The 23,212-nt window shown below is 44.7% G+C and overlaps 2 protein-coding genes across 2 annotated transcripts; one reads left to right on the forward strand and one right to left on the reverse strand.

The window, feature by feature from the left end:
• Positions 1-4,955: 4,955 nt before the first annotated feature.
• On the reverse strand, positions 4,956-12,006 carry LOC138962919 (uncharacterized). The gene is made up of 6 exons (XM_070334878.1): positions 11,855-12,006; positions 8,456-10,256; positions 7,700-7,969; positions 7,065-7,321; positions 6,488-6,631; positions 4,956-5,584 (listed from the first exon to the last, which is right to left on the reverse strand). Exons 2-6 carry the CDS (start codon positions 10,200-10,202, stop codon positions 5,099-5,101), a joined length of 2,904 nt encoding a protein of 967 aa, XP_070190979.1. The 5' UTR covers positions 10,203-10,256; positions 11,855-12,006; the 3' UTR covers positions 4,956-5,098.
• Positions 11,958-22,907, forward strand: LOC138962920 (V-type proton ATPase subunit E 1-like). Its single transcript, XM_070334879.1, has 9 exons — positions 11,958-12,111; positions 13,942-14,007; positions 14,360-14,469; positions 16,040-16,106; positions 18,729-18,818; positions 19,199-19,271; positions 20,076-20,172; positions 20,835-20,922; positions 21,312-22,907. The coding sequence occupies exons 1-9, from the start codon at positions 12,079-12,081 to the stop codon at positions 21,372-21,374; spliced, it is 687 nt and encodes a 228-aa protein (XP_070190980.1). The 5' UTR covers positions 11,958-12,078; the 3' UTR covers positions 21,375-22,907.
• Positions 22,908-23,212: the final 305 nt, after the last annotated feature.

Raw genomic sequence — 23,212 nt, forward strand, 5'->3', positions numbered from 1 at the left:
CGTGATAAAAAGAGGTCTGTGTGCTCAGCGAAACAGAAAACGATAAGTCCAACTGACCACAAGTTATCCTCTCCAGTCCATGCATGAGCAGATGGAGATAGTACGAGGAAGCCGCGATTCTGGTTGAACGACAGCAACCGAACGTGCGGGAAACACAAAGGCCGAAGCCTGGAGTGGCATGAACGAAATAGCTGAAAGCCACAGTGCCCGTAGGTCAGTCTGCTTGTGGGCAAATGACTACGTAACAAAGCCAAAAACAGAAATCAAAGCAACTACTGGTCGGCATACCGAAAACCAGGAAGCCAACCTGTCAAAAGATTCAAAAGACGAAGTGTCTTCAAGAAAAAAACCTGGAATTAATTTTGCTGCCAAATCGAGAGTAACCCTGAGTTTGGCCGAAAAACCAGAACTAGTCTGTTCATCGATGAAAGACCAAAGGTCAGACGCGGGGACCGACGCAAGCTGTATAAAAGATGCCATCACGTACAAAACCTTATCATCCGAGACAGGCGAAGCTGAACAGGAAGTAAGATATAAGGCATCACTGCCCCCAACGACCCAGAACCCCAAAGGGTTGACGTCGTAAGTTGCGAACAGGAAAGAACAAAGTGCTACGATTACCCGGAACGCCGGAAGACGAACCAGAAGTAGCCAAAAAACTCCAGTGCAGAAGTACCCGCAACACCGTGGTGGTGCAAACTGATGCTAATGCGTACGATCCTTCACTCGCCCAAACAGCCGAAGCGAAATCGGAAGTGAGAGACCTCGTGTAAACACGGCGTGGGAGAAACGGCGTGCCGGGACAGACATCTGCTCAGTGTTGACCTTAGCTAAGGTCGAAACGTCTTTAACACTTGCGTCATTCCGGAACTCAAACGGATCCAGGGAAGACCTAATAGAACGAGAGAGTGTCCAAAGGAGTGTCTCAGAGAGAGAGGCAAGATCAAGAGGGTACCTGCCTGTCTCTTCCAAACCAATAAGAGAACCTTCTGTGTAGACAAGGTCTGTCTTGACGGTAACCGTCCTCCCTAAGAGTGGACAGCTACGGCGTGACCGGAAGGGCTGCACTCAGTAGGGCAAAAGTGTCAATAAGGTTCTGAGGCCGACGGCTGAGTGAAAACCTGCGCGCAAGGGCAGATACACTAGCCTGTGGAAGTCGGACAGTGGCAAGCCAAGGCTTAGCAGCGACTGGAGCCTGACCATGAGCAGAGAGGAGAGGCACCGTGCCGACAGTCAGGGAGCTCGCCGTGCCTGGAAAGCTTGCTAAAATATTAGAGAGCTCATAAGCAACTAAAGAAGACTCAGAGAACTGAAAACTTTCAGCTGCTGTTGGTGCTGGGCGGAAGTCACCCACCGCTGATGGTGGGGGTAAGACAAGTCCAGCCTATGAAACAACGCCGTCAGAAACATACCGTAAAAGTCGACCTATAAGCCGCGACTTTTTTTTCCTAAATGGACCCCTGCGGCTTATAAGGCGGTGCGGCTTATGAATGACTTTTTCTGAATCAGTGGCGTGTATCCGACTTCGCTCAGTGACCTAGTTTCCGGAAGTTGGATCGCCGCTGTGTAATGGCCTTGAATCAGCTGTGTTTACCTCAATTCACTCACTCACCTTCTTTCCGGAAGTTTGAAGCATGACAATAACTCACACAGTAATGGGTTGGCATACACCGGTTTTGATCGATCACTTCGCATTGCTACTACAGAGAACAGCAACACGCACATCTCCTAAAACAAAGCAACGTACAACCACGATGCCGAAAACACGGAGGCAGGCCTATGATGCAGCCTACAAACTTGCAGCCATAGACTTGGCTGTTGAAAAAGGCAATCGCGCTGCTGCTCAACAAATCGGCGTCAATGAAAGCATGATTAGGCGTTGGCGAAAGCAACGAGGCGAACTTGTGAAATGCAAGAAATCCACAAAAGCATTCCGTGGTTGCAAGGCACGCTGGCCCCAATTAGAAAACGAAATGGAGGACTGGGTCAACACACAACGTGCGGATGGTCGCGGTGTTTCAACTGTTCAGCTTCGTCTGAAAGCACGCACCATTGCAACACGTCTGAAGATAGACGACTTCAAAGGCGGTCAATCTTGGTGTTGCCGATTTTTGAGGCGCAAAGGTCTGTCACTGCGTGCACGTACAACTTTGTGCCAACAGCTGCCGCCAGACTTTCAGGAGAAAATGATGTCATTTCGAAACTACGCACAAGAGCAGGTAGCTGAGAATCTGATTGGCCCACAGAACATCATAAATATGGATGAGGTTCCGTTGACCTTTGACCTTCCATTGACACGCACAGTAAACAAAAAGGGCGAGTCTTCTGTGGCACTGAAAACAACGGGACATGAAAAAACACACTTCACCTGTGTTTTGTCGTGCACGGCTTCGGGTGAAAAGCTTCCGCCGATGGTGATTTTCAAGCGAATCACAATGCCGAAAGAAAAGTTTCCGAAGGGGATCGTCGTGCAGGTTAACAAGAAGGGGTGGATGGATGAGAAGATGATGGACACCTGGCTGACAGAATGCTATGGGAAAAGGCCAGGGGGTTTCTTCCGTCGCACTAAAGCTCTGTTAGTCATGGACAGCATGCGTGCACACATCACTGAGAAGGTCAAAAAGTCAATCACTGCCACCAACTCCATCATCGCTATCATCCCGGGTGGCACAACAAAGTACCTGCAACCCCTCGATATCAGTGTGAACCGGCCCTTCAAAGTGGTGATGAGGGATGAGTGGGAGAGGTGGATGGTGGATGGCGAGAAATCATTCACAAAGACTGGCCGCATGCGTAGAGCAACCTTTGCAGATGTGTGCCAGTGGGTCCTGAAAGCTTGGGATGCTGTCAAAAAGTCAACGATCATCAACGGCTTCAGAAAGGCTGAGATCATCACTGGAGCAGACGACGCGACAGACAACACGACAGCCACTGACAGTGGGGCCGAGAGTGACACTTCCGGTGACTCTGTGCCAGAAGCCATTCTGAACTTGTTCATCTCCGACACTGAGGAGTCCGACTTCAGCGGATTTTCAGCATCAGATGTTGAGTGATTTACAGAACTAACTACAGGTGCTGTGTGCAGGACGAGAGGACAGTTTGATAGTCCAGAGTTCTGTGAATCACTCAACATCTGATGCTGAAAGTAAAGTGCAAAACTGACAAGTTAGCCGGTTCGTTTTTGTGTGTGTGTGGTTTTTTTTCGTTGACTTTCGATGTTTCTTGACTTGAACTTTGCTTCTAGGCGCGGCTTGTATGCCGGAGCGGCTTGTGTATGGATTTTTCTGATTTTTTTTTAAAAATCGGGGGGTGCGGCTTATATCCAGGTGCGTCGTATAGGTCGACTTTTACGGTATTGTAAGCGACCTGTGCTGCAATAGCTAAGGTTGGCTTCAGCTTTGACGGTAATTGGAACTCAACGTCGTCATCATAGAATGAGAGATGATCGTCGAGCTCCGACTCCACTTCCGTATGAGTCGAAAAGTCCGCGTGACTCGCCGAGTCTTGGACATGATCAACCGGAAGCGAGGCTGACTGCAAACCGGAAGTAGAACTTCGGTGCAGAGCCTGCATGGAGCCAAACTTCCTGCCCAGGCGGAAGTGGTGACGCAAGTACACCGACGGGGGAAGTCATAGACAGCCCGCGTGCACCTTGGTCTCCAGATCAATGTAACATCGATTGCATTCCCGCGTCAACATCCCGTGAGCTCCGCTTCGTATGAGTCGTATGCCCCGGGTATGTCGAACTTTCACTCCCTGACCTATGAGGCGGGGGAGCTACTAGTTGCGGTCTATGCGGAACGCTTTCGCCAAAGAGCCTGGCTACCGGCGAACCCATGTAACATCGATTGCATTCCCGCGTCAACACCCCATGAGCTCCGCTTCGTGTGAGTCGTTTGCCCCAGGTATGTCGAACTTTCACTCCCTGACCTATGAGGCGGGGGAGCTACTAGTTGCGGTCTATGCGGAACGCTTTCGCCAAAGAGCCTGGCTACCGGCGAACCCAACGTACCTGAGGAGAGTGCCTGCTGTGCAGAAGCAACAGTGTCCCGAGGGACCATCTCTCCGAAGCTGGCGTGCGCCAGTTATCCCGCCCGCAAGTCCGCTGACGTGACTGTGGCCAAAGGAAGCAACCGGATGCGGGAAAGTGAAGAAACATCGCCAACACCCTTGGGCAGCGAACGCAACTCATCTCGCGTAGCCTGTAGATCGGCGGCAAGTTGCTGCTGTTGAGAAAACATGGTATACATATGCGAGGAGAAAGAATAGAAAAGGGAAGAGAAATCTTGCTTATCACTCTTCTTAGGCTTAGCCGAACGAGCCCTACTCCTGTTATAGATTCTTTTAGAACAGGCATGGTAGGGCTTGCTGGTACAACAATATCAACCGAAAGCGAAAAATTAGACACCGGTTTTACAAGAGTAACCGTTGTCCCTTTGGGTTTATCTTTATCTGACTACTAGCAGGGGAAGAATCAGCAACTAACTGTCGAGTATTAGGCTTTTTCTTCTCTTTGTCCGCCATGTTGAAAACAACTCACAGAGAGTAGAACAACAACAACAAAGTTGACGGACACAAGGCAAAAATTCAAGTAAAACAAACAAAGAACGATCTCACCAATACAGCCGTAGAAGCAGAGACCGTGAAGAATAACCGGGGTGAAGATAAACTGCCAACCAGGCAGCTGGCTGAAAGCCAAAATGCGTAGCTCGAGAGAACAACGTCCTAGCGCTAGGACCGCTGAGGAAAGAGTGAAGTATTCCAATATGGCGGCGGCGGTCTCGCGTGCTCAGTCACGTGACGGTATGCCTTGACCTGTGACCCAGTTTACGGGGTCTAGGCTGTTCTTTTTTAGGGTTACTTCCCCTTAAGGGGTGAAGCGTAGTTCAGCGTCCCGGCACTTAAACCAGAGGTTAATGCTAGATGTGAGTCGGGATAAGATATGTAATTTAATGTGCCTTTAAGGCCATCCTTCAGTGAGCCTTAAGTCGACTTCGCGAAGACTTAGCAAAGTCTTTTTATGAAAAATTCAACGCCAAAGCTTCGTGAAACACACTTCGCTAAGTCAACTTCGCCTATTAAATGAATTTTTAAGGCTTCATCCTCGAGACAGGCTGAGGGCAAAGGCAGCTCCTACAGCTAACACACCAACAGACACGGCCGCTCTGGCCAGCAGACCAGAATTGAACACAGCACTCCCCACCGTTGAAACCACATTTCCCACAGCACCCCCGACCCCCTCTCCTTCCTCCCCCTTCTGTTCACCTTCACTCTCCTTAATTATCGAGTCAGGGGAGCCTACTTCAGAGCCTGTGGCGGTAGCTTCCCCTTCTGCACTACCAATCAAAGAAGCAGGGCTGTTTCCTGTGATGGTGAGATCGCTGGAGTCCAGGGTGTCGTTGGGTGTTGAGGACTGCAGGACGCCGGAGAGGTCTGGCGCCGAGCTGCTCCTGCTGCCCTGAGTGATGTCGTCCATGGTGGTGATGGTGGCGTTGAGGTGGGTGGAGAACGGGATGTGCACGGGGCCGGTGTAGTCTGGTGAAGACGGTGTGCTGCTGTGCTCCTGGGATGATGAAATGCCCGTCTGGAAACGAGAGAATGGGATGATGATATGCCCGTCTGGAAACGAGAGAATGGGATGATGATATGCCTGTCTGATAACGAGAGAATGGGATGATGATATGCCCGTCTGATAACGAGAGAATGGGATGATGATATGTCCGTCTGGAAATAAGAGAACGGGATGATGATATGCCCGTCTGGAAACAAGAGAATGGGATGATGATATGCCCATCTGGAAATGAGAGAATGGGATGATGATATGCCCGTCTGGAAAAAAGAGAATGGGATGATGATATGCCCGTCTGGAAATAAGAGAATGGGATGATGATATGCCCGTCTGGAAATAAGAGAATGGGATGAAGATATGCCCGTCTGGAAACAAGAGAATGGGATGATGATATGCCCGTCTGGAAATAAGAGAATGGGATGATGATATGCCCGTCTGGAAATAAGAGAATGGGATGATGATAATTGATATGCACGTCTAGAAACAAGAGAATGGGATGATGATAATTGATATGCCCGTCTAGAAACAAGAGAATGGGATGATGATATGCACGTCTAGAAACAAGAGAATGGGATGATGATAATTGATATGCCCGTCTAGAAACAAGAGAATGGGATGATGATATGCCCGTCTGGAAATAAGAGAATGGGATGATGATATGCCCGTCTGAAAATAAGATAAACAGCATTGTTTCTTCTACTTCTCACTTCATGGGCTCAAACACCCATGAATACTCTTTTGTTTTTGAGCAAGTGAGTTTTTGGTTGTATGACCATTTTTAACCCCGACATTTAGGCAACCATAAGCCGATTTCGGGTGGGGGCATGTTTGGTATTTGTTTTGCACACACGTACACATAAACACACACACACCTACAAACAGACACACACACACACACACTCAACCCTGTCAACATACCCATCCTCCCTGCCGGATAATGAAATCAGCGTAAGTGTCAGCCAACAGCTGTACGGTGTAGTCCACAATTCTGTGCAGACCTCGTCGTCCTGTCTGGGCCATTTGGAGTGCCACATGCTGACTGTACAGCAGTAACAACGCTACCTGGATGAAGCCGAAAGAAACATGACTAAATCACAGTTATTTTTATTTTTGGGTTTCTGTTGGGAATCCAAGCGGTTCCTAAAAAGAAATAATTAAGGCTCGTCGCTATCAAATGCAACTTTTAATGTTCTATTTAAGATGAGCAAAAGATATGCTTGCACAGACTAAGACTGCAAGACTTTAAAGCGGCTCCAAAATCCTAATTCCAGTTCTTTGCAATTATACAGTGGTACCTGGGATGTAAGGCCTGTCCGCGCAGAAGACGTCACCTCCCAATAAAAAAAAAAACGCCTTCTGTTGTTGCTTTGCATTCAAACTTGAATGAAATATACGTCACGAATAAAGGACACCTGCAATATAGGAACCAAGGTTGTCCTTTGCATCACGGGTACCACTGTTCCACAATTTTGTTTTGATATGTGTACGCACTCACCTGTTTCCACCCGTTCTGGTCTTTATCCAAGGCCATCAGCGCTGCATCGCGGAAGTTCTCGTAGGTGAAGAGTCCAGCACAGTTGTCGAGCATGAACCTCCCCACTGCCCGGTCCAGATGGTCAAAGTATCGCTGCTGGACCTCGTCGCCGATGCGTGCAAGGATGCGAGCAGCTTCAGCTGTCTCTGAGTTGAACGAGTGACTTGGGCTGAGACCCGTGGCATGAGAGCTGGGGTCCGACTGCAGGATGTGGATAGCTGTTGGAAATAACCAAGGCAGAATTGATAGTCGCGCCCACAGACACAGACGCTCACACACGCATACACACACACACAAATCAGCAATTACACATTCAGGGAAAGCCGCTCGAATACATGCTGCAATGTTTATAAACACTTTGCTGGGAGCCAACCTTTTCCCTGAAGATTGTTGCAGCCAATTTGGGGCTTAATTAATTGAGGCCAGTCGCACGCATGAGAATGGTCTGACTGCATTGTGAATATAACTGTTGAACCGCAACAAGCATGAAGTTTATAAAAGAACCATAGGAGCCAAATTTATAATTATATAGTTGGCTCATATTGTTCTTCTAAAAACTTCAGACTTGTTGCAGTTGCTGTTTTATATATACAAACCTTCTTCAAACTCAGAGTCAAAGGAGGTCATCTCTTCCTCGATGGCCTCTTGCAGCATGTGGACTGCGTCAATCACGACGGCTGCATCATTTGCGTCGGTCAGATCCAGTTTCAACTTGGTACGATCGGCTCTCCCACCACTTTGCCCACCGGGCTCCACACCGCCGCAAGCCCCCTCTGTTTCTTCTTGCTGTTCATAGAAGGTGTCATCGGGTTCAAATCCGCCAGAAACCGCCCCTTCCTCTGTGTGGTCAGGTGGCACAAGTCGACCTGCAGTGTTCCACAACATGCTCAAAATAATTTAGAAATCCTATACATTGTAGATTTTGAAAATATTGTATTGAATAACAAAGTCACGCAGCTTAGCCGGATGAGACCCCTCTGAAGATTAAACTGTGGAGCAACCTGGTGGCCCTTAAGAAGATGGCAGCATTCGTGCAAGCTACAGGAGTAGAAGTCTTAATGGAGCGAACGAGAGGAAGAAGAAGAAGAATAACAACAACATAGTGCAAGGTAAACTAGTCTAACTTCCTCAATTACTGTTAATGAAATTAGCAACAATAGCCCCACAAATTAAGTCGAAAAGAAAGAAACGTTCACATTGGCATTGAGCTATCCAATCCATTGCTTCTTCTTCTCCTTCATTCATGGGCTGAAACTCCCACGTTCACTCATGTTTTTGCACAAGTATATATATATATAGGTACCTCCCAATCCTAATCCTATGATAGATCAATGGAAAGTCCGAAAACTGACCTGAATTGATGAAAGCCTGGTCAGGGTGGGACAAACGGTGGAACGGTGGGCTGTCCACTTCATCAAGGTCGAGGGTCGTGTCCGCTGTATCTGTGCCAATCTGGAACGAGGCATTGGATTCTTCATTCATCTGAACCAGATACTGGTTAACACGGGCATACTGCGCGATGGGAGTTACAGCCCGCTGTTCCACGTTGATCATGTCCAGACTGAGGATGGGCGAAGCTTTCCCGACTTCTGTGTCCGACAGCGCCCCTTCATCAGCAGTGATGAGTGAGCTATCCCCAAGTGACTCTGATTCGCTATGAACTGTAGGCAGCCGCTGCTGGTGATAATGTGCCAGCCTGTTTCTGAAGCTGAGACTGGTTGTGCTGCCCTGGTGACTGGAGTCGAAGGAACTGTCCAGTTCATCGTCTGCATCACTGTCGTCAGGTCCGTGTTCACTGTTGTCGGTCGTCTGGCTTACGCTTCTGACCAAACTCTCTCGACGCAACAACTGCACTGGACTTTGCCGGGGCGGTTTTGGAGACCTTCTGCTGCTTTTTGTTGGCCTGGAAAACTTGCCTTTCAATCTCCTAGCTCTGGTGTTTTTCACTTCTGGCACGTCTTTAAAAAAGTTGGCGTCCTTCAGATTCGGAGAGGATCGACTCCCTTTCGTTTTGGCCAAAGGCTTCGGCCACTGTTGGATATGTGGGGAGGTGGGGGAGGACTGAGACCTGTTTTCCTGCCACCGACGTCGAAGCGTTTCAGCGTAGGATCTGAAGCGTGGCTCCGACTCTGAAGTGGTGGACAAGGAAGTCTGCGACAAGTGCAACAGATGCTGCTCGCTGGTGGTCTCATGCAGGAAATGTAGAACCAGGCACTTGGTCTGGTGTGCAAAGTCGTCTGGTGACATCGCACCATGACGAGGAGATCGAGCCAACTTGGGGTGATCTTGGGGATTACTACTAAGGCTTCTGCTGTCACCGCTAGCATTGCTGCCCACTCTGAGATGCTTGGTGGGAGAGTTCGAACCTTGCCGCAAGCTGGAAGAGGAGCTGTTCAAACTGGGCGAAGAACTGGAAGGACCTTCAGTTACAAGTCTAGGCATGAATGGCACTTCCTCGTGATTATCCTTCACCTGTGTTTCGTCTTCCTTCTGTGAAGACAGGCCGTGTGAAGCAGGATGCAAATCACTTTGGTTTTGCCTGTCTGAAATTGACACTGCAGGTTCTTTGTCCACTGTAAATGACCACTGCTCACTTTCCGCCTGTGCGGTTGAGCTTCCTTCATCATTCTTTCCTTTCACGGGTAACGATGCACAGCTTTTTCCGTGAAACAAGCCAGTTCCATCATCTTTTTGATCTTCGTGCAAAGAGGCTTTGTTTTGTCCATCATCTTTTTGATCTTCGTGCAAAGAGGCTTTGTTGTGTCCCTGTGATGTTGTACGAGCTATGACATCTTCTGACTCTTGGGGATATTGCACATCACTTTTTTCTTCTCCTGTCGTATCGACATCAGTTTCTTTCTTAAATTGAGATGAACAGGCAGCAATGACGCTGGCTTCTTTTTCAAGCTGCGGTGAAAGGGCATCACCTTGACCCTGTGGGGTCAAGCAAATCCCAGAGTCGCTCTGTGGTATGTGGCCAATGTGTGGCTTGGAGGCATGTGGCGGTGTTCCGTTGTCTGCAGTGGCAGTTTCTGCTGGTGATGTCATGCCAAGATCAGGATCTGGAAGATTATCCCCCTGTGTGATGGGGGAAGACATCCTGATCTGTGCTGCATGTGGCCTGAAGGCAGCTCGCACTCACAATTAGATTCTCTGCACAAAACAAAAGAAACAAATCATTTCTGCAGTCATGCTATAATCAAACACAGGTCTATGTCCATGAGAGGTTCATGTTATTAACTAATTCTCTCATTACAAGGGCCCATTTTCAATTTAGTTCTGCCATTATCATAATCAGACCACACACAAAAAAAGTTGGTTTAGGGTAACCCGACCGACCCTAATTTTTCCCGCCAACCCGAAAACTTTTTTTCATTCCTAAAATAAAAATCAACTTTTGGCACATTTTGCGAACTATACAGAGACTAAGGGAAGTAACCTCCTTTAAACTCGACTAAATTTTCTTTAACAAAAAAAAAAAATACAGTGATTAATGCACCCAGGTGCAGTTCCTGTAGGAAAATAGATCACACTCAATCTCGATCACATCTTATTCTTCTTCACGTTTATGAGGAAATCCCTTTACAGGGCAACGATCCTCATTTTGGTTGGTGCGCCTAATTTCCCCAGAGAGAAAGATAAAGTGGATAGTGTACCTACAAAAATCAAAACAGTGGTGGGTTGGTAGGCAAGCTATTGCTTTTCGTTAAATATGCCGACTGGCACCCGATTTCAGGCCCTGGGCTGAGGGGCTAGCCTACCGCCCAGCGCAGCAACTGGGCCCCGACAAAACAATACAAACAGGACGAACAATATGGAGCAAGAGTGATAGATTCTACCTATATCACTACTAATTACTTAATATGGGTCGCTAGGGATGGAGAGGGGTGACAGGTCTAATGAGAGAGGGGAAGGTAATCTATGCAAGGGGAGGGGAATCTAATGCCAGACCTGGGAATGAGTAAAAGTGGTTTGGGCGTACTGATGGGAAAATGTTGCGTTTTAAGCATTTTTAAGGGCACACAGAGACTCTTTTCTTACACAATTAGAAAAGGACTTCGTCATATTTATGACGAAAGGCGTATCATTCCCAGGCCTGAATGCGGAGGGGAGGTGAGGGGGGGGGGGGAACAGATCAGGGAGTGGATTCTGACAGGGGGTGCTTATGGGCTCGCGCCTCGGAGCCAGGCCTCAACGATGGTCCTGAAGGCCTCGGGGGAGTCTGCGCTCACATCCTCTTCGGGGCTAATAAAATGCTGACAGCACAGCGATACTGTGGTGTCCCGGTAGAGTGGTCATATCGTGGCATAAAGCATTGCGCTACGCTGTCGGCACATCCTGTCGTTAAAAGGCTTAATAAGTTGTGACTAAACTGAACATGCTATTTTATGTGCACTTTGGGGTGAATGTTTGTGTCGGCAGTTTCTATTCTACTAATTTATAGAACAACAATATTTGGGCAAGAACTTTAATTCTGAAGGTGTAGCAAAGTGTCAGTACATATAACCTTCAACGAGACTCGAGAAAACCTACAGTATACATGAAAAACACCTACAGGACAAGCACCTACCCGGAATGCGCCCATTTTTGGTCGACTTATTTACCCCTTCTGAAGTTCTGTACAGTAACATAGACATAGCTGTTTGTCGTAACTACCGTCTAAACACAAGCGTCTCTCGTAGAAATAAACAAAACCACCCCTAACTAGTCTCACAAGAAATGACACAAATGCACTCAAAAAGAATACAGACCTGCCTTTCGCAGTGTTACAGGTGACATCAGCAAGAGATTTGTGGACATGTCCACCTTGGATTCGGGAAGCCAAACCGAAACTTGCGGTCTACGTCACCACAATATGTGATCACAAGACATCCTGCACTTCCGGAATACATCGAACGTGAAGAAGGCAGTGATAAAACCACGAGCACTATCGGCCTGTTTTTTTGGTTACTTTGCTGCAAACTAAACCGCCAAGATGTCGCTGACGGACTCAGAAGTAGCGCGCCAGGTACAGGATTCTTTTTCTCAGTGTTTAATTGTAAATTTTTTAGAACACGAGGCTGATTTTATTGGAAGTTTACCTGTCGGCTTGTAGCAGACGTCATCATGTGATGATGAGAAATGTTTGCTGTATCATTATTTGCAATTATTTGTTTCCACATTTGGTTTTATACATGTGTCTATGATTTTTGTGCTTCGTATTGTCCACACATCTCAAATCTACCTTTTATTGTCAATTTGAACCAACTTTGAAGGCAATAGCACTGCCTTTGACCCCTTTGCTTGTGATTTGGACAGATCAGTTCAAGATATTCTGGCTATTCTAGCATTGCTCAAGCCGAAAATCTTGCAAAGTAAAAGTAACCCTATTCTGGGGATGCAGTAAATATAAAGAAACGCCCTCAGAAAAGTAGAGAAGGGTTGCGATATCAGTTAGCACTATTATGCTCACAACATTTTAATTTATGTTTCATCAACATTCAGAGTGTTTCTACACTTGTGCAGAGGCGGATAGTGATAGTAAAGGGACATAACTTATTTTCACTCATGACACTAACATTACTCAGCCCTCTGCTCCTAAAATCTTGTTAAACAGTAATTAACCATAATTAACAGAAACTATGTTGTTAATTTTCCGCACCACTCCTTTGTTAAAAAAAAAAGAGAGGGAAAAAAAGGCATTGAAAAAGGTTTCTGCAGCCTCGATCCATTACAATCTAGCTTGCAGTCAAAATCCAGGCTTATGCCTTTTATGGTATTGTAAGTGGAAACACTGGAATTGTAATTACGTACCTTTCTCCTTTTAGTTTTACTAGTTTTGGGGTAGAAAAGAGATTTTGTTAAGGGGAAAAAAACCGAGTGAATTTAAGCTTTGAACAAAGGGAGCTGCATGAACATGCATTAACACAAACAGGGAACATTTATTTATAAGTTGTGCTTTTCTGTTAAAGGTACTGAACTTGTCAAATCCAGGTGCACGGAGCCCCTGGGGCTTTTAGTCATACCTCAGGCAGCTATCCGTTATAAGAACTACCAAGTTTCATTGACTTACACCCAAAGAGTCAAGAACTGCGATTTTTTTACGAATTAATTTCGTACTCGGACCCGGCTGGTCTTGACCTATTTTTGGATTCAAATTTAGATCAGGTAGATCACCACATCATGCACAAAAAGACAAGTCACTAGCAAACTATGTCAGACGTCATCATGAGTTTGTGTAAAACAAAATGGAGGCCGGAATCACTCAGTTAAATCGAACTCCGACCAAACACCACGTAATAGCTATAGGTTAATTTATGCACTCGCGTGAACAAGAAACTGTCGAGCTTCACAGATGTCGTCGTTGGGTAGTTTTGGGTTTGTTTTATTACCATAGGAGGATTTTTGAACTGTAAATGCACTCACTCAGCTGCAACAAAAACGCAAAACGAAGGCTGTGAGCTGCACTGTGCCTTTAAGGCTTGATTATCTAAGTTTAAATTAAGTTTACAAGAACATGTATGCATACCCCTTTCCCCACGTAGCTATTCTGCGGAGAATCTAAAGTTCACAGCCATGAGAACTGCGCAATTATTTGCCTTTCCTATTCTGTGTGTGCATCACTGCAGAGCCCCCCTCAATAGTTTGCGAAGCTGAACGGTTTACAGCAAGTCACCTCCCACATCAGTGGCAGATAAGCTGACAAGTATAGAAACACTTATTTGTGTGTCAGTGTTGTGTCGTACATTTTGTACATGTACACGTATGTATTTGTGTGGGGATTGGTTTTACAGAAAAGTTTTACTGTAAGAAATTAATTAAGCTGATAAACTTATTCTCTTATTTTTACCTTTTTCAGATCAAGCATATGATGGCCTTCATTGAGCAAGAGGCCAATGAAAAAGCAGAAGAAATTGATGCAAAGGTATGTCTTGGACTGGACTTGTTAAAAAAAAAAGTAATATTTAGTTTACAAATGATGTACTTTTCATTTTCAATGATAGTTGCATTTAATGTTTCACTCTTAAATTATGTGATATGTGTGTGTCACAGATATTTTAATTCTTTCACTTCTGTTTACTCCTCACAGTGTTCAAAATTTCAGAAGACCATTTCTCAGTGGACAGTTGGACCTGGAAAATGCATAGGGCCCAAATATCCTGGCTACAAAAACTTTGTTCGGTCGAAGTACTACACTCAAACAGTCAGAAAAGTGCCTGCATAAACATGCTTTTCATTTTTTTTATGAATCACATGCTGTGTGTTTTACTTTTTAGGCCGAAGAAGAGTTCAACATTGAGAAGGGTCGTCTGGTGCAACAGCAGCGTGTGAAGATCATGGAGTTTTACGAACGTAAAGAGAAGCAAGTGGAACTTCAAAAGAAAATGTGAGTTTTCAGAGTCAGACCCTTCACAGATCATTTTGCATTGAGTGTTGTAAATGTTCAAAAATGATACAGTATTGTGTCTTATTAAGTTATTCACAGTGCCAATCCCTGATATTGTTTGAAGTCTGCACAAGAGTCTTTAAATTAAGCCTTGAAAACTGTCAAGACTTTCACATTTAAAAAAAAAAAGGGTACCATACTTTTCGGACAATAAGGCGCTGCCGTGTATAGGGCGCACCCCCTACTTTTAAAAATAAAACTGAACACATCCTAGAATAAGGCGATGTCATGGATAAGGCGATGGTGTCGTGCATAAGGCAACGGCATGAAAGAAAAAAAAGAAAGGAAAAAAATGAGGAAAAACATCGTACTTAGGAAAAAACCCAAAAAACAACATCAATGATCAAACATGGCGACCGCTCAAAATCGGCACAAAACACTGTTTCAAACAGAAAGTCAGGGAAGAAGATCAGCGGTACCTCAATCGTCACTCGTTGTCGTCGTCGTCGTCACTCTCACTCCCAGAAAATCCAGAGAGATCTGATTTGAAGTTCACAGTGCTCGTGAAACCTGTTTTATCCGAGAATAAGGCGACGTCGTGTATAAGGCGACCCCACGATTTTAAGTGAAAAAAAATGAAAAAGTATCGCCTTATAGTCCGAAAAGTACGGTACATTGGAACCTGTCTATAAGTATAACAACCAGCCAAGGGACCAACCAAAAGTGATCCTTATAGTTATAGACAGGGGATCGTTATGGGAAGGTGAATGATATAACTTAAGAAAGAACATTGTTGGGGTTTCTTTGGCGTGGTGGTTATGGGCAGGTGTTCGATCATTATCAAGAGGTGGTCAAGTTCGACTGTACCATGATCAAACGTGAGAAATCATTTGAGATGGTGTGCAAGACGGGCGCAGTGGCTTGGTGGTAAAATGTCGGCCTCCTAATCTGGAGGTCGTGAGTTCGAATCCCGGTCGCTACCGCCTGGTGGGTTAAGAGTGGAGATTTTTTCGATCTCCCAGGTCAACTTATGTGCAGACCTGCTAGTGACTTAACCCCCTTCGTGTGTACACGCAAGCACAAGACCAAGTGCGCATGGAAAAGATCCTGTAATCCATGTCAGAGTTCGGTGGTTTATAGAAACACACAAATACCCAGCATGCCTCCCCCGAAATCGGCGTACGCTGCTCGCATGGCGGGGTAAAAACGGTCATACACGTAAAAATCTACTCGTGCTAAAACATGAGTGAACGTGGGAGTTTCAGCCCATGAACATAGAAGAAGAAGAAGAAGATGGTGTGCAGTTGAAATATTTTGAAGTGTTTGTGTTTTCTATGTCTGTGCTTAAATGCAGCAGAACACCTCCTTTAAGAGTAAGACTGGTATAGGATATGAATGGAATTCTGACTTACACAGATGTGATTGTATAACTTTGGAACTATTGTGTTTAAATTTGAAGACCTAGCATAGGGCCAAATGTCTGATTTTATAAAAGACGGCTTTGCGGATGGATGAGACCGTAGTGATACTGAGATAGCTTACTTATAATTCTGATTTGATTTGGTTTCAGTCAGAGCTCAAACTTGCTGAACCAGGCACGTCTTAGGGTATTGAAGGCAAGGGAAGACCACATCAAGGTGAGTTCAACTGCTATCATGTGTGAATAATGCTCTGTGTAGGTGTGTACAGGTGGTTGTGGTAGGGGAGGGGGGGGGGGGGGAGTGGATGTGACATGCTTTGGTTGGGGATGGCACTTTTCGCAAAGTTACTGTTTTTTTAGAACAGGGCAAGTCAGTTTTGCAGAATAGCAATTACCAACAAGCCATTCTGGAAGCAAGGATCATAGCATTTTTGTGACAAATACTTTCTCTGGTGTAATTTTTGTTTGTGTTTGTAATATTTTTTTAAACTTTTTTTTCATTACAGTTAGTTTTAGTAGTGATTTACTTTCTGATCCCATTCCTGAGAAATTCAATTTGCTCCTCCCATTGAAAAGCTAGTGAAAACTAGAGACCCGCTACACAGGTGTGTGTGTGTGTGTGTGTGTGTGCGTGTTTAGGTGTAATCAGTCACCTGCACTTTTGGTAGAATGGCTGAGTTTGTTTTACATGGCACAGTGGGTGACACCAGCGTGGGACATGAATACCTTTTCAGTGTCTGCACATAAAGTTGACCTGTGGCTGTGTTCATCCCGGGATAGACTGGAACCCATGACCAGAGGATCACAAGTCGAATGCTGGACATTGGAACCCCCCTTTTAACCCCTTGACTGCCTTAGGACGGGTATACCCGTCATGCGCTTGTGCAGCCGCAGCGCCTTAGGACGGGTATACCTGTCATGCGCTTGTGCAGCCGCAGCGCCTTAGGACGGGTATACCTGTCATGCGCTTGTGCAGCCGCAGCGCCTTAGGACGGGTATACCTGTCATGCGCTTGTGCAGCCGCAGCGCCTTAGGACGGGTATACCTGTCATGCGCTTGTGCAGCCGCAGCGCCTTAGGACGGGTATACCCGTCATGCGCTTGTGCAGCCGCAGCGCCTTAGGACGGGTATACCCGTCATGCGCTTGTGCAGCCGCAGCGCCTTAGGACGGGTATACCTGTCATGCGCTTGTGCAGCCGCAGCGCCTTAGGACGGGTATACCCGTCATGCGCTTGTGCAGCCGCAGCGCCTTAGGACGGGTATACCCGTCATGCGCTTGTGCAGCCGCAGCGCCTTAGGACGGGTATACCTGTCATGCGCTTGTGCAGCCGCAGCGCCTTAGGACGGGTATACCCGTCATGCGCTTGTGCAGCCGCAGCGCCTTAGGACGGGTATACCCGTCATGCGCTTGTGCAGCCGCAGCGCCTTAGGACGGGTATACCCGTCATGCGCTTGTGCAGCCGCAGCGCCTTAGGACGGGTATACCCGTCATGCGCTTGTGCAGTCGCAGCGCCTTATGACGGGTATACCCGTCATGTGCTTGTGCAGCCGCAGCGCCTTAGGACGGGTTTACCCGTCTTCTCCGTTCGGGAATTTTCCAGGAATGCTACGTCACTGCTGACACACAAATAGCAGCCAATGGCTTGGAAGGATACCTCATTCTCATAAATAAACATAAATGGTGACGCGGTTTTGCGTCTGAAGGCTATTTTCGGCCTTGGCGACAGGGTAGGGGAGAGAAATCTCGACTCGTCAAAATGGCTAACGGTGACAGTCGACCGGGCCCTAGTAGGGAAAAACAAAGCCGGACTGACGCTACAGGCGGTGCAAATGATTATGGATACTGACAGGGGAAGGGGGAGATCTTCTTTCGGACGATTCGTTGGAAACAGGTAGATGACAGTGATTATAATCCTTTCTTGGAGCAAGCAAAACAGCCACCTGTGTTTGATCCACAGGCACCGGAAGATGCGCCGGACTGATTTTTCAAAAGTTCATATTTAAACATCATTATAAGCCAAACTAATTATCATTTCCATGATTAGACACTAAAAACAGATTCTTGGTTCAATTTCCTATAAAAATAACATAATTTTTACTTACCTACCTACTGCCAGTTTGGAGCTAGAATTTTTTGTGAATTATTACACCCCGAACTCCAATATTCCCTGGCAGTCAGGAATGCACATACGCAAGTTTTGATTGGCAGCGAAAGGGTTAAGACTTCTCTCTTTTAAGACCCTGTTTCTCACTTTCTCTTCATAACCTCTGTAAATTTACCCCCATTTTAAGGCTCCCTCCTTTGTAAAACCTATCTTCTTAAACTTTTGCTCTGAAACTATTTTTGCGTTTGTGAGGAGAAAATTTTGACTTATGTGTCATTGTAACGGAAGACACAGTGGTTACGTCATTTTTTTTAGTCCAGCAGTCTCAGCTATGTGAGCAATAGCAATATATCCTTAGCTTGCAATGCATGAATGTATACAAATGTGATTTTGAGCCATTTAACACTTTTTATGAACAAAATATTAAGCGTTGCAGTTGACACACATAAATATCAAGCTTTGTCGTGGCATTATCAAAAAGGTATGCTACAAGTTATCTTTTAACTGTCAAAAACAGAATCTTAACGCAGTCTAAATGACTATATTAAATTTGCAAAGCTCTGTTTGCATTCTGAATTTTGCATGTGAATGTCCCATTTCAAGGATTACCTTTTGGCTCAGGCTCAAATGCATGCTGTTATTTGCCTGTCTCGTCAATAATATTCTGGCGTTTAAAGTGAAGTTATGATGGTAGCAGACAGTACATGTATTGTTTGCTTTGACTGTTCATGCAGGCTTTGCTGGAGGAAGCCCGCACACGCCTGAGCAAAGTGGCCGAGGACAAGCAGCGTTACAAGCAGATCCTCACCGGGCTGATTTCACAGGTGCGTGAAGACTTCTCAAGGTGTTTTTACACAAAATTCAGTGCCAAAGCTATGTGACTAAGCTGTGTGAAGTGGTCTTCGTGAAGTCAACTTCGTCCGCTTGATATCAATGCAATTACACTCATTCCTTTTTCTTTCTTTTTTCTTTTATTATTATTTTGTAAGCATGTTGTGCCCAACGCTCAGGTAGTTTAGACTGATTTTTGCAGCAAACTAGGCTTTCTTGTTGAGTTAGTTGTATGGATGAATGCTTTTGATTTAGCAGATGACTTTGTTTGTAAAATTTTGGACATTTGCTATATTTTTAAAGATGTTTTTTTTCTCCTTCGAATGTTTGTAATGTTATTGTAACTTTCAAAGTTTTTGTTTTGTGTTGACAGGGGTTGTTCCAGTTGCTAGAGCCTGTCGTGGTTCTTCGCTGCAGGTCACAGGACTTGGATCTTGTCAAGGCAAGTGTGTGTGTGTACGTGTGTGTGTGAGTGTGCACATGTGCGTGTGTGTGCGAGTGTGTGAACCTTTTTATGTATGTGTTTGTGGATGGTTGTGTGTGCGACCTGTGTGCATGTGTGTGCACATTCTTTAGATATAGCTTGGAGTAAGAAACGGCATTTGTTGTTAAACTTGTTAGCCTTCAGCTTTATATTTTATGTTGTTTCTGGTCGAGATGTCGTTTCACTTGGAAAGGCGTCATCCTTGATCATGGAGAAGGAAAATTTGTTATCTGTCTTCACTGCTACCAGAAACATGTGTACCACAAAGCTCGTTCACATGTTCACGTCCACATAGGTATCCAGCTGTCTTGAGGAACCAAAATGTGTGGGTGTGCCCAAAGAGTGGGTTGGGGAATTCTCCTTGAATCTGTACATTTCAGACGAAACCTGATCGGTTTTCTGAGGGAGAGAAATAATCTCCAAGGAAAAAATTCTGATCTGGATAAAAAGATCACTTTTTATATAGACCTAGTACACAAGTCCTGATCAATGTGTTATGGTACACTGACCAGAAATAAGGAGATTTTCGGCCAGTCGAGGTCTCCTGATACCCTTCAGTAATGCCCAAAATGTTTGGAACGGTGTGTCCACCAAGGGGGCGTTGACCTTGCACCCCACCAGGGCCTTGGTGACCCCTGGACCCTGTCTGTTTCAGATTTTGTTTTCAAGACAGTGGTTCCCCAGCCTGAAAGAGGTCAAGCCCTGCTTCAGGGGAGAATGGTTTGTGTGTTGCTTTACATTAACTTTCTTTGTGTTCTTCAGGAAGCTTTGACCGCTGGCATTGAGATGTACAAGAAAGCCACCAATGGCACCAAAGAAATCAAGGTCAACTTGGATACAGACCATTACCTGGGCAATGAAGTGTAAGTTGCTGTTTTAACATCTTTTTCACAGAGATTGTGGATTTAAAACCTGATAAGCAGTATCTAAAGACATTTATCATCATATTTACATAGAGAATGCTTTTTTCTTGCCTTAATTCCCATTTCCAAGATGGAGGCATTTCTTGGATTCATAATTCTTTAGAAAATATATACAAGAGCAGATAGTTGTGAAGAACGAACCTTTCACTTGAGTCACTTTCTTCTTCTTCAGCGTTCCAGAATATTCTGGTGACGTGTGAGCTCGTTTGCCCATTTGGGTTCCCCACACTATACTCTGAGAGCATAGTCAGCTTCACTCCGCTTTTGTTGAGTAGGCATGCTGGGTATTTTCGTATTTCCATAACCCACCGAACTCCGACATGGATAACAGGATCTTTTCCGTGCGCACTTGGTCTTGTGCTTGCGTGTACACACGAAGGGGGTTAAGTCACTAGCAGGTCTGCACATAAGTTGACCTGAGAGTCATTTTCAATTGATGAATGATTGTGAAGTTAAGTTTGAGGTTGCAATGGAATATTGACTTTTGTATGTTTTTCATGTTCATTAAGCTTCATAGTGGATGAATTAAACTGTAATGACAGGTTTGCTACATTGGTCCCAACAGAAACGTACTGCATGTTCTCAATTGTTATTGTGTGCAGGTCTGGGGGCGTGGAGTTGTCGAACCGTAACGAGAAGATCAAGGTGATCAACACACTGGACAGCAGGCTGGACCTCATCTTCCAACAGGTAAGTACTCTCATACTCTTTTGTCACTCCTCAGACCTTCGTGGTGGACTGGGCGTTAAGCAAACAAACAAACAAACTCCTCAGACTCTTCCATTTCACAAACAACGCAGCCACCTCGAATCGCTTTCAAAACAGCATCAGGATCTATCATAATACAACTTGTGCACCGAATGCAATGTGAAGTATGCCAAATCAAATAAGCAAAGTAATAAAATCAATATAGACTGCATTTTTGGGGGGTCACACCTCTCGGTGTGAAGGAATGCAATCTGCGTTCAGGAAAGTTCTGTGCAGTTGAGTCAATTTTCTCTGAGTGATAACTGGTATGACAACTTAAGTTTTTATTGTTCTAATATTTATTGTTTGTGTATGTTTTGTGTATTTTTCAGATGTTGCCAGAGCTTAGAGACATCTTGTTCGGCCGAAACCCCAACCGACGATTCACTGACTAGATAGACCAGCAGACATTCCAACGTTCCCCACCCAGGCAGAGTGAAGATCAACCAAGTCACTGGTTTCATATGATAATGATAGTCTCTTGATGTGTAGCACAGGTCTACACTGTAACATGATTTCAGATAATCATTTGTAAATGTGACTGTTTCCATGTTAACTTCAGAAGGGTTCAGGGACCAAGAACAAAGTGTGTTCCTCTGTTTGTAGGAAATGGTTTTAAATTTATCATTTTCCTTTCTGTGTAATGCATTTGTAGAAAAAACATGTGTGATGTGTTTTTAGGAAAATAAAAATTAACACACTGGCATAGAAAAAGGGCCTGAGAAGTGTAACATGTGTGCATGATTACTAGTCTGGAACGTGAGTTTCATTGCAGATGGCAGGAAGAATTCAGAGTATTGAGTAAGTCATTGTTTGTGTGAAGATATATACAGTTGCGATCAGTTGTGAATGTAGACTTTGAAAGCAAGTGTTTCCATGTTCTAGTGGTAGAACAACACACATAGCAGTACAAGTTGCATAATTGTTGTACATTGAATGTCGTGTGTAGAACAACAGAATAGTTCAGATGTTTTCTGATTCTCAGTTTCGAGTGTTTTGCATAGTCCGCAGAAATTTTGTCGGGCTCCTGACCTGAGTACCGTAAGTGTTTAGTCTGGTTTTAGTGCAGACTCTGGTAATATTATACACTATAAGTATAATCATAACTATATTATTAGTCTGTCCACTTTCTTCTTTCCACATAATTGTAAGCTCTTTCCTTTGATCCTTTATTGGTGTAACATTTGTACTGGAGTTCCGTCAAAGTCAGATATATCGTTTTATGCAAATAAGAATGATATCCTGGCTTTTGATTTGTCATCACCATGGCTGTGATTAATGAATAACATGGGTAAATTAGCTGTTATGCTGGTGGTACGCTTGTGGCTTTTTTTTCTGTCCAGTATGTGCGAGTTTGAAAGAAATTATGGTTTTGGTTTGGTTGTAAATATGTGAACAAATGAAGAACTTCTTTTCTTTCGATTGAGGTTTTGAGAGTTGTATTAATATTTACAAATTGTAATTAGTGATTATTGCTTTGTTTTCTAAATTCTGATGTGGTGTGTTTTGTAGCTGGTGTGAATGAGTTAAACAATTTTAGATTGTGATTTATAAAGTTAAAAACATCTTTACAATCTCAATAACTTGTGGTCAGTTTGTCTCTCATAATCATACTGTATGTAGCATTTATTCAGAAAATTATCAAATAGATTTCCGCTTTGTTAAAGCATTTCTTCTGCGTGTCTGTTTCTCTTCTGATAACATCAAACTAAGTTGCTACATATATACAAGAAGGAAGGAAGTGTATGTGTGTTGGATACTGTCATAGAACTTTATACCAATGTACATATTGACAAATGTGTACATATTGAGGATGCTTTGTCTGGTAAATGTATGACAATTGGTGTATTAGATTAGTGTCGCATAAATAGGTCTGTGAGTTACATCATTCGGAATCCTGGTTGATGAAATAAACGTTATCTTCTTCACTTTCTGTTTTTGTTTTTAAGTGTGTGTGTGTTTGAGCACTAACGTTTGTGTTTGTGTTTGTGTACATAATTATGTGTGTGTGCGTATGTGTGTGCGTACGTGAGTACATGTATAGCTGTTATAGCTGGCTGACTAACAGTGGTTGTGAATAACTGTATAGCCTGTGAGGCAAATGCATATCAAATTTCATCCCTGTTGTACAATGTCTGCATTGAACAAGCTGTGTGTTGTGGTGAAATGCTCTTGACAGGCTCTCGCTCTCTTTCTCTGTCTGTCTGTCTGTCTGTCTGTCTGTCTCTCTCTC

Source organism: Littorina saxatilis, linkage group LG3, assembly GCF_037325665.1.
Source record: "Littorina saxatilis isolate snail1 linkage group LG3, US_GU_Lsax_2.0, whole genome shotgun sequence".
Lineage (NCBI taxonomy): Eukaryota > Metazoa > Mollusca > Gastropoda > Littorinimorpha > Littorinidae > Littorina > Littorina saxatilis.